We start from the raw sequence: 14264 nt of genomic DNA, 5'->3' as shown, positions 1-14264 counted from the left end.
CACGGTGCGCGTTCGCCACCCCCCCCCCCCCCCTCCTCCCAGTCATTGGCCGGGCGCGGAGCCGGTGGGCGGGCCGTGCCGGTGCGCTACTGTTTAAAATGCTTTGGGGGAACTCAGTGCGAAGCACATAGTAGAGACCGGTCTTCCAGAGAGATGAGAGAAGGTTTGTGGTTTTATCCTGTTGATTCCAAAATAATAATAATACAAAACTGAAAATAAGCAGACGCACGGAGACGACGCTGGTTGTAAAAGAATCCGCAAAAGCCCCCCCAAAAACCCAAGAGGAAGTCTGGATTACTATTTCACCGAGGTGATTCCAACCGGTCTACAAATGAGCAACAGGTAGATGAGACGATATTTTCTTTTAAGTCGTTCCTTGTACAGATCTACTGCTCTTGCGCTTTAATGTAAGATGTTATGCTTTATTAGGTGCTTTACGCATGTCTGAGGAGCGTGTGTGATGGTTTGATTCTCCACACGCAAGCTCCCTGGCTTCTCTGTTGTCACAGAAGTCAGATGGCCCGCCAAAAGTTTGACTTTATCATGTCATAACCGCTTCAAGCTTCACACTGAGGTCCCGAGTGTGACGCTGCGGTTGAAGCGAAACCTGCGGGTCTTTGTCAGTCTGAGGGTCTGTCCGTCTCTGTGCGGGTGATTGCATCAGAAGGCAGCTCCTTTTTTCCCCTCGCACCTGTTAACATTTGTCGCTGGCATCTGGTGCAGCCTGAGAGCAGCTCTGCCCGCCTCTTTACGATTAGATACTCTTTTAGCGACGTTTAAAAGGCTAAAAAAAAGTGTATACAGCAATAATAATAATAAAACAACAGTTTTGATTTTGAGTTTACTTATTCAGGAAATGTTGTACAACTGTTTTTTTTTCTAAAATAGTTAAAAATAGTTAAATATTCGGTTGTTTTGAATGAGAAAAGGAAAACACGCTGTATTCGTGCAGTTTTTCTGTACTGCGCACTTAAGCCACCGTGTGAAGAAAAAATACACACTGGTCAACAGTGCAGCTTACACTGCAATCAGCATGCACATTAAATAATGTACTGATGGGCTGAACTTTACTCAACTGTGCCTTCTCTCGTTTTTTTGAAGTTAAATCAAAGTAAGTAAAAGCCCAAATTGCATCAGCCAGTTAAACATCCTGCAGGTGTGAAACTTCAGTATGACTCAGCTGTGGCAACATATTCTGTGCTTTAAGGGTGCATGTGATACCCTCCAGGCCCGGAGGAACTTTCTGCTCTCTGCTGCCAACTTCTTTCCCATCTTAAAGCCTCATGCCACAAGGAGAAATCGATCCTAACAAACGCAGAAAAAACATAACAGGGCACTGGAGGCAGTGCTAGGTCGATATAGACCCTGTTGCTAGGAAAATTAATGAGAGGTGTTTTAGTTGTGCTGAGAAAATCCTCGTGGGGCAGCTGTTATCGCAGCAGAGAGGAGAAACCCCTGAGGGCTTTCTGAACGTCAACAAGCTGCATGTCTCTTATGCACACGTTTTTTCCTCAAAACCTATCGAAAAATGACAAATTTCCACCCTGAAACTGACCTGGTGAAAGCTGAATCAAGTTGAATGTTTTCACACATTTAGTGTCTCCTTGAAACCTTAAAATCTTTCTTACTAGCTAGATGATGTCATAATAATGGTAGTAGTACATAATAAAATGAACTTTAAGTTGCGTTAGCTAAACAGCTCGGGTGATTTTCACCTCACTGAGCACCTAGATGCATCTACGTCTGATTTTTTTTATTTTTTATTTTTTTGGGAGGGGGGATTTTCAGTCGCAGGTTGTTGTGCATGCTCAAATTTTGCTGAATATTGTTTGAGGGATGAGAGGAAGGAAAATAGTTTGCATATCTGGGCTTTCTCAGTGTAAATAGTTTACATAATCCATCAGCAGTGCAAGACCAGCAGCACGAGATCCCATAGAAACACAGCAGCCCGCAGTCTGGCAAGAAATGACCAGGTCAGCATGGCACAGCCAAGAAAAATAAGTCCACTTTGTAAATGGCCAATAACGGGACCTGAGTGCAATTACTGTGTGGCCTCTCTCAGTGGAAGCTGAAATGTTAGATGAGGGTTAAATATCACTGTTGTTGTTTGTCATAACAGGATGAAATATTGTTGGCACAGAGGTGAGCTTTTCTGGCCCCGTGTATTAAGTTCTTGATGGTTTTTCTCAGGCTGCATGCACGTCTGACAAGCTATTGGGATTTCATGTTCAGCAGGCTCACTTACCTTTATGTATCTGGATGCTAGTTTTCCTAATTGACACCTTCTGTCTCTGTTTCCTTGTAGCACTTGACATTGATGAGGCCCAGTCGCCCAATGAAAGAGGAGTGACCACTTCACCCTCCTTTTGTTGCACTGCATCCAGAGGCCAGTGAGGCTGAAGAGGGATCCCTTCAGCCCGCCTCATTTTGTAACCATTTCCTCTCTGAGTTGGTCCCAGAAGTGTTTCAAAACTGTTTCTCCAACGCTTTTTCCAGAAACTTAGACTGTTTTCCAAAGCAGAAGCAGCACAGCCCTCCCAGACTGAGGTGATGGGAAGCGTGCGAGCCAGCCGCTACAGCATTGTGTCATCAGAGGAGGACGGCATGAAGCTTGCCACAATGGCAGTACCCAACGGCAACAGCAAGGGCAAGGTGCACACGAGGCACCAGCCGCAGAGCAGATTTGTAAAGAAGGACGGTCACTGCAACGTGCAGTTCATCAACGTGAGCGAGAAGGGTCAGCGGTACTTGGCTGACATCTTTACCACATGTGTGGACATCCGCTGGAGGTGGATGTTCATCATCTTCTGCCTGGCCTTCCTCCTGTCCTGGCTGTTTTTTGGCTGCGTCTTCTGGCTGGTGGCCATCTTTCACGGGGACTTAGAAAATAATGACCATCCATGTGTCTCCAATGTTAGTAGCTTCACTGGTGCCTTCCTGTTCTCCATTGAGACTCAAACGACGATCGGTTATGGCTTCAGATACGTAACGGAGGAGTGCCCAGTGGCTGTCTTTATGGTGGTGTTCCAGAGCATTGTGGGCTGCATCATTGACGCCTTCATCATTGGTGCAGTCATGGCAAAAATGGCAAAGCCCAAGAAGAGGAATGAAACACTGGTTTTCAGCCATAACGCTACAGTGGCCATGAGGGACAACAAGCTCTGTCTGATGTGGCGTGTGGGCAACTTAAGGAAGAGCCACCTGGTCGAGGCACATGTGAGAGCCCAGCTTCTCAAATCCCGAACAACAGCGGAAGGAGAGTACATCCCCCTCGACCAGATGGACATAGATGTGGGCTTTGACAGCGGAGTCGACCGCATCTTCCTGGTCTCCCCGATCACCATTGTACACGAGATCGATGAGGACAGCCCTTTCTATGACATGAGCAAACAGGACCTGGAGAACTCGGAGTTTGAAATCGTAGTCATCTTGGAGGGCATGGTCGAGGCGACGGCGATGACCACACAGTGCCGAAGCTCCTATGTCGCCAGCGAGATCCTCTGGGGCCATCGCTTTGAGCCCGTGCTCTTCGAGGAAAAGAACTATTACAAGGTGGACTACTCCCGCTTCCATAAGACATACGAGGTGTCGAGCACCCCTCTGTGCTGCGCCAGAGACCTGGCAGAGAAAAAATTCATTCTCTCAAACTCCAACTCCTTCTGCTACGAAAACGAGATGGCTCTGGACAACAAAGAGGACACAGACGAGGGGAACGGGGGCAGCGTCGGCCCTGATGGCACTCAGACAGACAACATCTCAGAGAGCGAACATAACCAAGCCATGGTGCCTCTAGAGCCCCGGCCTCTGAGACGAGAGTCCGAAATATGACTGTTAAGACATCTCGTGAGAGATTTTCCGAGAGTCGCATCTCTGCTCTGAAAAGGCACTACGAGCCAAGCTGGGTTAGAGTTAGAGGCCAACCCAAACGGTACTGCTGTGGAAAGTGGCAGTGAGGTGTAAGACTTTGTCCTGATGAGTCTGCTTGAACTTTGCATACAGCATGACAAAACACAGCACTATGAACCATGTGCATATCGCAGAATGAATTCTCCATCAAGTCCCCATGAATGTGTGCTCAGTGTCCGGTGACTGCAGAGAGGACGGAGGCTATTGCAATGACTTGAAAACTGCAGGCATGTCTCAGTTGCTCTGTCCAGCGAGAATGACGCTCTTTCAGAAAGGTTTTGTTTTTTTGTTTTTTTAAGTTCTCTAGTGCTGCTAGAAAAAGTGGAAGTTACACAAAAAACCCTTTAAAACACTTTCATTTTGACACTGTCACAGAACCAAAGAGTTAAGAAATCGGATGTCTGGAACAAAGAAGGTACACGTTGTTTGTTCATGAGCTGGCCTCATAGCAGATGTCACTGAATGCCGTTTTCGCCTGCAATAACCTGTAGAGAACTTTCCTTTGACTCGATAGCACTGATTCTCTCAGCTTTGTGCTTTTGCAGAAAATGTTTGAGCTGGTCAGACTGATAGAAACATGCCTGCTTGCGTCAAGAGAGCCGAGCAGGGTAGTATTAACGACATCAAACTGACAGAAATCATTAATTTAAACTGAGACTGGGGTAATATGAGAATCTGAATGTTCTTAAAAGTGCTGCTATGATGTTGCTTCTTTTTTTTTTTTGATAATGACTATGACAATGCCAAAGAGTATTATTATTATTATTATTATTTTTATTATTATAGTTATGTTTCTGAAAAAAAAAACAATTAGATTTGGTACAGAAAACGTAGAAAGTTTAGGCCGTTTAATGTAAGGTTTGTTTTTCAAAAACGTGTACAGTTTCTTTTCTTTTCTTTCTTTTTTAAAATGTCGATTATCTGTATCTGGAGCCATTTCATCAAGCCGTAATCTGGACCCGTGTAATGAAGAAGGTGGTCATGTAGTGGTAAAAAAGCAACACTGACGAGTTCTTTTGATGGGCCAGATTTTTCATCTTAAACACAAGAGTTCATTTCAAGGCAAACCTTTATTTTTAAGGTTTGAAAATACGAGTCAGTGTATTGGTGTCAAAAAATCAAATACACTAAAAGAAATTTTTAAATAAATAAATATCAAGTCTCTACGTACAGCCGGTTTCCCTTTGTGCTGAACTAGAAATCGGCCTCAACACCACTGGAGTTTTCATTCTCTGTTGTAACGCTTTTGTTTTACTTGAGAATGTAAGATTTCAAAGAAACAAAAGTACTGTAACTGCACAAGAGTTTGCATCAATACACGTTTATATCCTGTATCTTTTGTGACAGAAAGCCGCTGGGCTCAATAGGCAGATCCTACACGTGTAAATACCTCCCTCCCTGTTGCAGTTGTTTTGTATCAGTCTTCCAAATGTACTGCAAAACCACAGAATGTACAGATTTTGTATTATTATTATTATTATTATATTGTACATGGTATTATATTGTTCTTTTACAATAAAAAGTCAATCGGAATCAACTCGTGTTGCTGGTTTAAATATCTTCTAAAGGGGCAAAGACTATTTTGCATTAATTGTTGCAAATGCAAACACAATGTGAGTGAATTCAGAAGCATCAATTCTTGCGGTACTGTAGAAGTTTAATTTCCGGAGGAAATGATGAAAAATCTTATTTTGAGCAAAAGTCTGTAAAATTTCTCAGCATCTTTTGACACTTTTTATTCATTTTGGTAATAAAAGACATAAACGCCCAACTAAAAAGCCTAAAAAGTGCCCCGAGGCTTTTTAAGCGGTGAGAATGGCTTCAAGAAGGACTTTGGTTTATCTCAGGCAGGATGTTTGGTTTCAAAGTGCGTCGATAGCCTGGTTGGCACCATGTTAGCATTACTCAACTACCCCTAACAGACTTCCGTTACTGGTTCAGCTGAAGATCATAAAATGGCTATTGTCTACTGGAATGAATGCTCGTAAAGAACTGATAGAGTAGATCAACATTTCATTCAGAAATTTTTGTGCCCCTGTGTAATAATGTCTTCATGTCTTCTATAATAATGCATGGCAGGGTTAGTGGCTGCAGGCAGTCAGTGCAATTAGCTTTCACATCAACCTGCTTTTTTAGTTAGTAAGTCATTTTTTAAATATTATGCATTTATCTATTCATCTATTTACATTCTACAAATGAGACTTACAGACTAACTTAAGGAAACAAGAAGGGAAAATGGATCATTATCAGCATAATTAAACCCAGATCCACAGTCTCTTATTCATGGATTCATCAAATTTAGTTTCTTTCCTCTTAAATGATTTTTAAGATTAAAGGTGCAATTCATAAAGTAGCACAACCCAAAGCTTAACAAATGTGTGACTCTCAGGGATCGTGCTGGCAGTCGTGGCTGTGACACTAACCAGCCACCTCGTCCTGCTTCCCACCAGCCCAAGAGGGATTAACACCTTCTTTTTCCTCTCTTGCTTCTGCATACTTGGGACTCATCCATCTCTCATCCTGCCTTCCATCACTTTCTCTCATCTGTCTTTGTCCTTTGTGTAACATCTGTTCTCTCGCTCTCTCTTCTTTCTTTTATTCATTATGAGTCATCATGAATTCAGCTCAGAATCACGGAATAAAGTCTTTAACAAGTTTGCCTCTCGGTCAAACTATTCAAAATTTCAGACACTTTTCCGTTTACATTTTTACATTTTCACTTTGCTCATTTACCAACATCATTTAACGGCTTAAATTTGTATAGATGGATCCAAAAAAGCCCCAAAATATTGTATCTCTTTTGTAAAAGGTGCCAAAGAACAATCATATTTACACTAAATGTTCATCCATCCATTTTCTGCCACTTATCCAGGTCGGTCACACAGTGGGAAGCAGTCTAAGTGGACTGAAAGTACCCACTAAACCAGTGACCCCCACCCCCTCCCGGCTGTGCCAAGAAATTCTGACCACAAACGCTATGAACAGAATCGGTGACAAAGGGCAGCCTGACAGAGTCCAACCACAAGCTGGACATCCTGCCAGTGATGTGGACCAAATCTCTTACTACGATTAAAGAGGGTCTGAATGTCCCGCACCAAAACGCCATTCATTCTGGATTGGGCATGGCCGCCTCTGTTGTGAGCAGGTGTGGCTCAGGATGTCGAGCTGCTGTCTGCTAAGAAGGTTTGATCCTCGACTCTTTTGAAATCGGCCCCTAAAGCTTTATTTGCTGTGCGAGTTTACATGAGATATAATCGAGTTTGTGTTTTATCGTTTTAAAAGCGCTTTGAGGTCTCAGTAAGAGTAGGAAACCATACATGTATGAATACAAGCCGAAGATGTGGGCACCTTACCATTTGTTGTCCGATGTCAGATGTCTCCCTGATGTTGTCACATGATGGATAAGAATCTGAAACACTGCACATTTCACATTTGTGTTCAGAGCTGATGAGAAGCATTTCATTGTTCTTAGAAAGCAAATAAAGAGGAAACATTATTCCCATGCTTTGCCTCAGCTTCTTCAACCTTTGCTGGTTTTATTTAACAGCGCAGACATGGAAAAAAAATCTGGAACTCACCCCAAGTCAATGGAAAATTCCTTTACTGCTAAGGAAGACTGACACGAATGTCAACTCGCGGAGTCAGTACTATAGTCGGCTTTGAACGTGATGCTGCAGTGTATGTGTGTTACTGTGTGCTCCATTCATCTTACATAATGCAGCTACGCTATCTGATTCATCTCAATCACATCGAGAGGGGCAGACAGAGAAAATGAGACAGAGTTCTTTCAGTTGCTTATTAAAATCAGGATCTGTGTTTCATATTTCCTTCACGAGACATAATTTTAAATGGAATTTCATGCTTTGATCCACAGCAGACAACACAAAGAGGAAAAGATTAAAATAAAAAGTGTATACAAGTCCAGAAATCCTCCTTCTTTATGTATTTTGTTTTGGGTTTCTCTGAACACAGAACTTGGCACCAGTTTACCCCTGAAGGGCGACACTGGTGGGAAAGTAAGGAGTTACTTTCCGGTCACACCATTTCATATTGCATTTATTTATTGGATTATTAATTTAAAGTTGTGACCAGGAAAGCCACATTGAGGCTTACTTCCTGCCTGAAAGGAAGAATAGTGGCACATTGTTGAGCGCTGTGTGGAAGCTCTTACTGCTGTAGGTGCTCTCACTTCTGTGTTTCTATTGTGCGGCTCTACTTGCGCCCTGTTTATGAAAACAATAACACTGTGTATCAGTGGAGTAAACATCCAAAGGTAAATGTTAGGCCAAACTCTATTATTCCTGTGTAAACGCCTGAGATATCAAATATCCAAACAGTTTACTTTTTATCACTATTTATTTGTGTTTTATACATCACGCTCAGCAGCTCGTTGAGCCCTGTTCAAACTTTCAGAGCTACGACCGTAATCTGGAAACAACAATGCAGGAGTAAAAAGCTTGGACCTGCAACACAAACACAATCTGTGCTCCTGAACTATAACCGGAACCCCTGGCTTTTATCGAAGCTTCTGGAAACCTGACGTTCAAACAGCCCCAGCTGTTGCCCAGACCTGTGATCCTCGCTGTGTTTTGTCTTAAGCCCAACCAGAGTCTTCCTGCTTCACACGGACCCCCGCCTGGTAAGACACAAAACCTCCATCGCTTAAGGTGGAGGGCTTGGAGCAGCTCAGATGCTCCAGGGCGGGAACGACCGAGGTCTTAGGTCAATTAAGACTTCTTGACCTTGCTAGTGGAGTGTCTGAGTTATGACCCATTTGGACCGAGTGGAAATTCTGGCTTCCTGTTGCAGAATCACAGTGTTGCTCGTGACGACATTATCAGTGCCTGCTTCGTGCAGTCAGCTTGAAAAATGGTTTTCCTCCCGTGTACGTAATACTTTCCAAAACAATGGAAGTGAGAGCTGAAGAGCTGTAATAATGGGAGAACGGATACAATCAACTGAAGGGTGTAAAGCCGTGCTCATACTTGGCCAGTACTCACTGACACAGAGCATGTTAGGAAAAAGCTGCTGGAGGAGGAATCGAATGGCAGCGTTAAATCAAACATTCAGCTGAATCTGAGGCTCCATTCAGCTTTACAGTGAAGTGAAGCCCATTGTTTAACTGCTGGGCTACAATTTTGTTGTTTTTGGGCAGCGGCAAATGGCACCAGGGAGTAGCTGGTGAGCTAATTAAAGCATGTAGGAAGTGGTAAAAATAAGTGGTAGTGTTTGTGAACAAGCTCTGCACACTGATTTGACAGAGAGACACATAGAATAAATAAAAAGTCTGTGATTAAAATCCTAAATCTGCATAGAGCTGTAGTGCAGGCCAATAGTTGCCTCATCAAACAAGTGCCAATCTGCCCATCTATTATCAGAAAGGCTCTGAAACTCATCCCAGGTGAAATAGCACCTATCCAATTCAGGGACACAGAGGCTGGCGGGTGGGGCGAAAAGCGAAGTACGCCCTGGACAGGTCACCAGTCGTTTGGCTGTCATTCATGTTTTCGGGTGAACACTAAAAGACAGCATATCAGCACAAACACCTCATGTAAAGTGTCAGGCATGGTGGTGGAGGGGTGATGATTTGAGCACCTTGCACTCACTGAGACTACGTCCACACTGGCCCGGATAGATTTGAAAACGAATCCACACCATCGTTTTCAGAGTTGTGCGTCCACATTGAAACGGCCCAAAACGCTTACGTTCCAGTACTGCGCATGCGTGAAACGCAAGAAGATTCGGCCTGCCTCGTTTCTGTCTGCTGTTTATTTACTTTCCGGCTCTTTGAAACGTCGCGGCAAAAGGTCGAGGAAAAGCACCGAGTTTTTTTAAACGGACTAACAATGAGGTGGAGTTGTTGCTGCAAGTAACACAAAAATCCAAAGTTGCAAAAGCGAGTGAGACTTAAAAACTTTGAAGAAAAGCTACCTGGAGTATGTACAGACTGATATTAATCTTTAGTAGGGCTGTCAAAACTGACCGCAAACAAAACAGCTGCTGTATAATGCCCTCTGCTATCTTAGTTTAATTGGTCACATGACTGCATCATATGACTAACATGTATCATCGTTTTAGAAAGTCTCCGTTTTTGAATGTCCACACTGCAACGCAAAAGCACCGTTTTCAAATGTATGCGTTTTCGACAGCGTTTTCAAAACGCCTCGTTTTCCATGAGTGAAAACGCCGTCTCAGTTTGGACGGGAGGCTAAACAGAGAGAAAACGTTTTTCAAACGAAAACGTATTAGTGTGGACGTAGCCTGAGTCAACCATGGGCTACAGCCTGGCCCAATCTCAAGCACAGCAGCAAGCTGCTTTGGTTGAGCGCAGACCTCAAACTTACTGAAACGCTGTAGCCAGGCCTTAAGAGAGCTGCGCAAAAGCCAACTCAAAACTGCAGAAAAGTTGTAGATTAGAGTGAGTCAGAATTCCTCCACAATGAATGATGGTTGTTCTACAAGTTATTGAGTCACAGCATGTAGCTAGTTTTTCACAGGACTTCTGTGAAAACTTAAATTTTTTCCCTGCTCAGTGTGGTCACCACCTCTTCTGGATTTTTCAGATATTAGTATATACTTTTGTACATTAAGACTTTAACACCTCTACGGAAGAGGATTAGGGCCACTGGAAAAAAAAAAAATTCTGACTTTAATCTCAGAATTCTGAGAAAAAAGTCAGAATTCTGAGAATAAAGTCAGAATTTTTTTTTTTTTTTCCAGTGGCCCTAATCCTCTTCCGTACACCTCTCTATAAATGTGTCATATTAATAAATAAATGCAACTATTTACTCCAAAAGTACAAACTCAGTGAAACAAACTGTAGAGAAAATAACTTATCTGAGATTAATTACCCTTTTCTGAAACCTCATTTTGATCCCAGTGGTATCTGTTGGGTTTTTTCAATCCATCCATCCACCTATCCCAGCTGTCTTAGGGCAAGAAGCAGGGTACACCCTGGACAGGTTGCCAGTCTGTCGCAGGGCTAACACATATACAGAGACAACCATTCGAGCTCACATTCACACCTATGGGCAATTTAGTGTTTCCAATTAACCTATCCCCACTAACTGCACATCTTTGGACTGTGGGAGGAAGCCAGAGTACCCGGGGAGAACCCACGCAGACACGGGGAGAACGTGGAACCTCCAGACAGAAAGACCCCGGCGTGATGGTGGAATTGAACTCAGGACCTTCTTGCTAACCACCGTTCTATTACTGCAGTAACCTGGTGCTCAGGTTACTTTTCAGTATTTTATAACATTTAAACATGAAATTTAGAGGCTGCCTGAGCATGTATGGATGTATAGACCACCTAAGTGCTTTTACAATCAGCAAACATATAGTGTTTGATTTCCTTTTAAAAAGAACTAATGCAAAACCACAAATATCTGACTGGAAGTAATTGTGTGTTACAGAAACATTTGCAGTTACTGGAATATTAACAATAACGCAGGTGATAACGGCGAATCCTAAACGCGCAGGCCTGCAGAGACCCAGTGGAATTTTCCGAGGAGCTGGCGATCCAACTCTAAACGCCTCACTGCAGCTTTGCTTTGAAGCCCCGCCAGCTGTAGTTGACCCTCATTTGGTGCGATCCCAAATGCCGTCACTATTGCAGACAAAACTCTGCCATCATCCTGTAAATAAATGGACTTTAATCAGCTTTCGATTCTTTATAAACGCCTTGTCATAGTGGCGTTTAGTGGGAAGCCACCGCCTTTAGAGGCCCCTGCCTCGGGTTTCTGGGTGACTGGCATGCTGTAGAGGTCTGCTGGCATTGGTGGCATTATTTGGCAAAACTGAGAGCAGTGGGCTTGACAGATAGGTGCTTTGTTATTTCTCTGCTCAGTGTTGTTGACAGACAGGCTGCAGTCAACGACAAAGAAAGCTCACTGAAGTATCAGTAGCAGCACAACGGTAAGGACACTGTGTCCTCTTCCTCGGTCACAAAAAGAAAATTACAGCAGACTGTGGGGTGGGATCCACCTGTCTAGTTTTACACAGGTGAAACTGCAGGTTAGTAAGCAATATGTCGCTGTTATGTCACATCTTGAATAATTTATTAGCATTTCCAACACATTTCTGCCTTGTTTATGGCCTTCTTTGGAAGCAAAATTAGATCTCACTATGCAGCTGACCAGATGAATCATATCCCCCAAAGAGGTGTCTCCATTTCCTGCATCTGCTCACAGGCAGAACAGATACTAGAGAATTTCACACTTTACAGAGGGAAAACAAAACAGGTACAACAGGGAACGGGAAAACATTTAACTCTTTGTTTTTCTGCAGCTGGATGCCATGTTTCTCCCCGAGCTGAACAGAAATGAAAAACAGGGCTGGAGCAAACGATTAAAGACAGAAACCCTTATGAAAGAAAATCGCGAAATGCTCAAGTTTGAGAACCTGCAGAGATGACAGACGTAGCCTCGTCATAGACGTGTGGAAGGTTTTTGAAGTTTTTCCAAATCATTAAGTGTAGCCTGGCTGCATGGCTAAACAAGGTATTCATGCATCCTTCCTGAGGGATCCCGAGACACTCCAAGGCCAGAAAAATCACGTCAATCTTTTTTTCCCATTAAATCACATTGCAATAATAATTGTTGCAATAACAATGCCAGAGGTTTTCTGTTTTAACAAATAGAAACCTTTGATAAACATCAATGTGTTACTTTTGTTCTACAACATTACGAGACATGTATGGATTGGTCGATGATCACGCTTCAGAAGCTTTGCAATTTTGAGACTGCTGCATCCCTCTGCAAGATATCTCACTATTTTTGACTTTTCTGAGCCTGTCAAGTCCTTCTTTTGACCCATTTTGCCAAAGGAAAGGACGTTGCCTAATAATTATGCACACCTGATATAGGGTGTTGATGTCATTAGACCACACCCCTTCTCATTACAGAGATGCACATCACCTAATATGCTTAATTGGTAGTAGGCTTTCGAGCCTATACAGCTTGGAGTAAGACAACATGCATGAAGAGGATGATGTGGACAAAATACTCATTTGCCTAATAATTCTGCACTCCCTGTAGAGAAGCATGGGTCATGTCCAAATGAATTTAAGTTGATCATTCTACAATGAGAAAAACATTCAAGACAGTTATCAGACCTGTCAGGAGTGGATGTCCCTGCAAATTCACCCCAAAGTCAGAATGTGTAATGCTCAGAAAAACAGCAAAAAACCAAGAGAGCTACATCTCAGAGTCTACATCAGTTAGCACATGTTAAAATGTATTCAAAAGACTGAACAAGTGTGCTTAACTTTGAAGGGTTGCAAAGAGAAAGACTCTTCTCCTTAAAAAGAACAACTTAGGTTCACCAACACTTCTTGAACAACGTCGTTTGGATGGACGAAGTCATGTGGAGATGTTCTCTCATGCAATTGCCCAGCCATAATCCAGACCTCAACCCAACTGATTTATTATGGTGGGACCTTATGCATGCCTGTAGATCTCAGTGTACTAAAGCAATGGTGTAAGTTCTTCTACAATGATGTGGGAAACTGATAAAGTCAAACTGAAAACCATTACTTCAAGTTATTGCTGTCAAAAGTGGTTCCACAAACTATTAAATGGTGGCATGCACGTAGATTTAACTGTAGAACAGGACCAGATGATCTTTTTAAAACCTTGAAAGATGGTGCTTTTTTCACACGACCCCATTCCTGTGCTTACCTTAACATCTTGACACACTCTGCAAAGGATCAAGGCACTTTGCTCACTTCAGAAGAGGTATGGCACAGAATCAAGAAAGTGTATTACAGGGAGTGCAGAATTATTAGGCAAGTTGTATTTTTGAGGAATAATTTTATTATTGAACAACAACCATGTTCTCAATGAACCCAAAAAACTCATTAATATCAAAGCTGAATGTTTGTGGAAGTAGTTTTTAAGTTTGTTTTTAGTTTTAGCTATTTTAGGGGGATATCTGTGTGTGCAGGTGACTATTACTGTGCATAATTATTAGGCAACTTAACAAAAAACAAATATATACCCATCCATCCATTCGCTTCCGCTTATCCTTTTCAGGGTTGCGGGGGGCGATCCCAGCTGTCATAGGGCGAGAGGCAGGGTACACCCTGGACAGGTCGCCAGTCTGTCGCAGGGCCAACACATAGAGACAGACAACCATTCAAACTCACATTCACTCGCACATTCACACCTAGTGGCAATTTGGATTATCCAATTAACCTATCCCCACAAATATATACCCATTTCAATGATTTCTTTTTACCAGTGAAACCAATATAACATCTCCACATTCACAAATATACATTTCTGACATTCAAAAACAAAACAAAAACAAATCAGCGCCCAATATAGCCACCTTTCTTTGCAAGGACACTCAAAAGC

At 42.8% G+C, this 14264-nt stretch overlaps 1 protein-coding gene across 1 annotated transcript; it reads left to right on the top strand.

The window, feature by feature from the left end:
* The first annotated feature begins 60 nt into the window (after positions 1 to 60).
* kcnj2a (potassium inwardly rectifying channel subfamily J member 2a) lies at positions 61 to 5439 on the top strand. The gene is made up of 2 exons (XM_082542934.1): positions 61 to 342; positions 2306 to 5439. Exon 2 carries the CDS (start codon positions 2551 to 2553, stop codon positions 3826 to 3828), a length of 1278 nt encoding a protein of 425 aa, XP_082399060.1. The 5' UTR covers positions 61 to 342; positions 2306 to 2550; the 3' UTR covers positions 3829 to 5439.
* Positions 5440 to 14264: the final 8825 nt, after the last annotated feature.

The sequence above is a fragment of the Aulonocara stuartgranti genome (assembly GCF_965226115.1).
Source record: "Aulonocara stuartgranti genome assembly, chromosome: 8".
In the NCBI taxonomy this organism is placed as follows: domain Eukaryota; kingdom Metazoa; phylum Chordata; class Actinopteri; order Cichliformes; family Cichlidae; genus Aulonocara; species Aulonocara stuartgranti.
The sequence above is the reverse complement of the archived record's forward strand: the minus strand, read 5'-3'. Positions and strand labels throughout refer to the sequence as shown.

Excerpts from the sequence above, each read along its gene's own strand:
- kcnj2a (XM_082542934.1), top strand. The coding sequence starts at position 2,551 with ATGGGAAGCGTGCGAGCCAGCCGCTACAGCATTGTGTCATCAGAGGAG.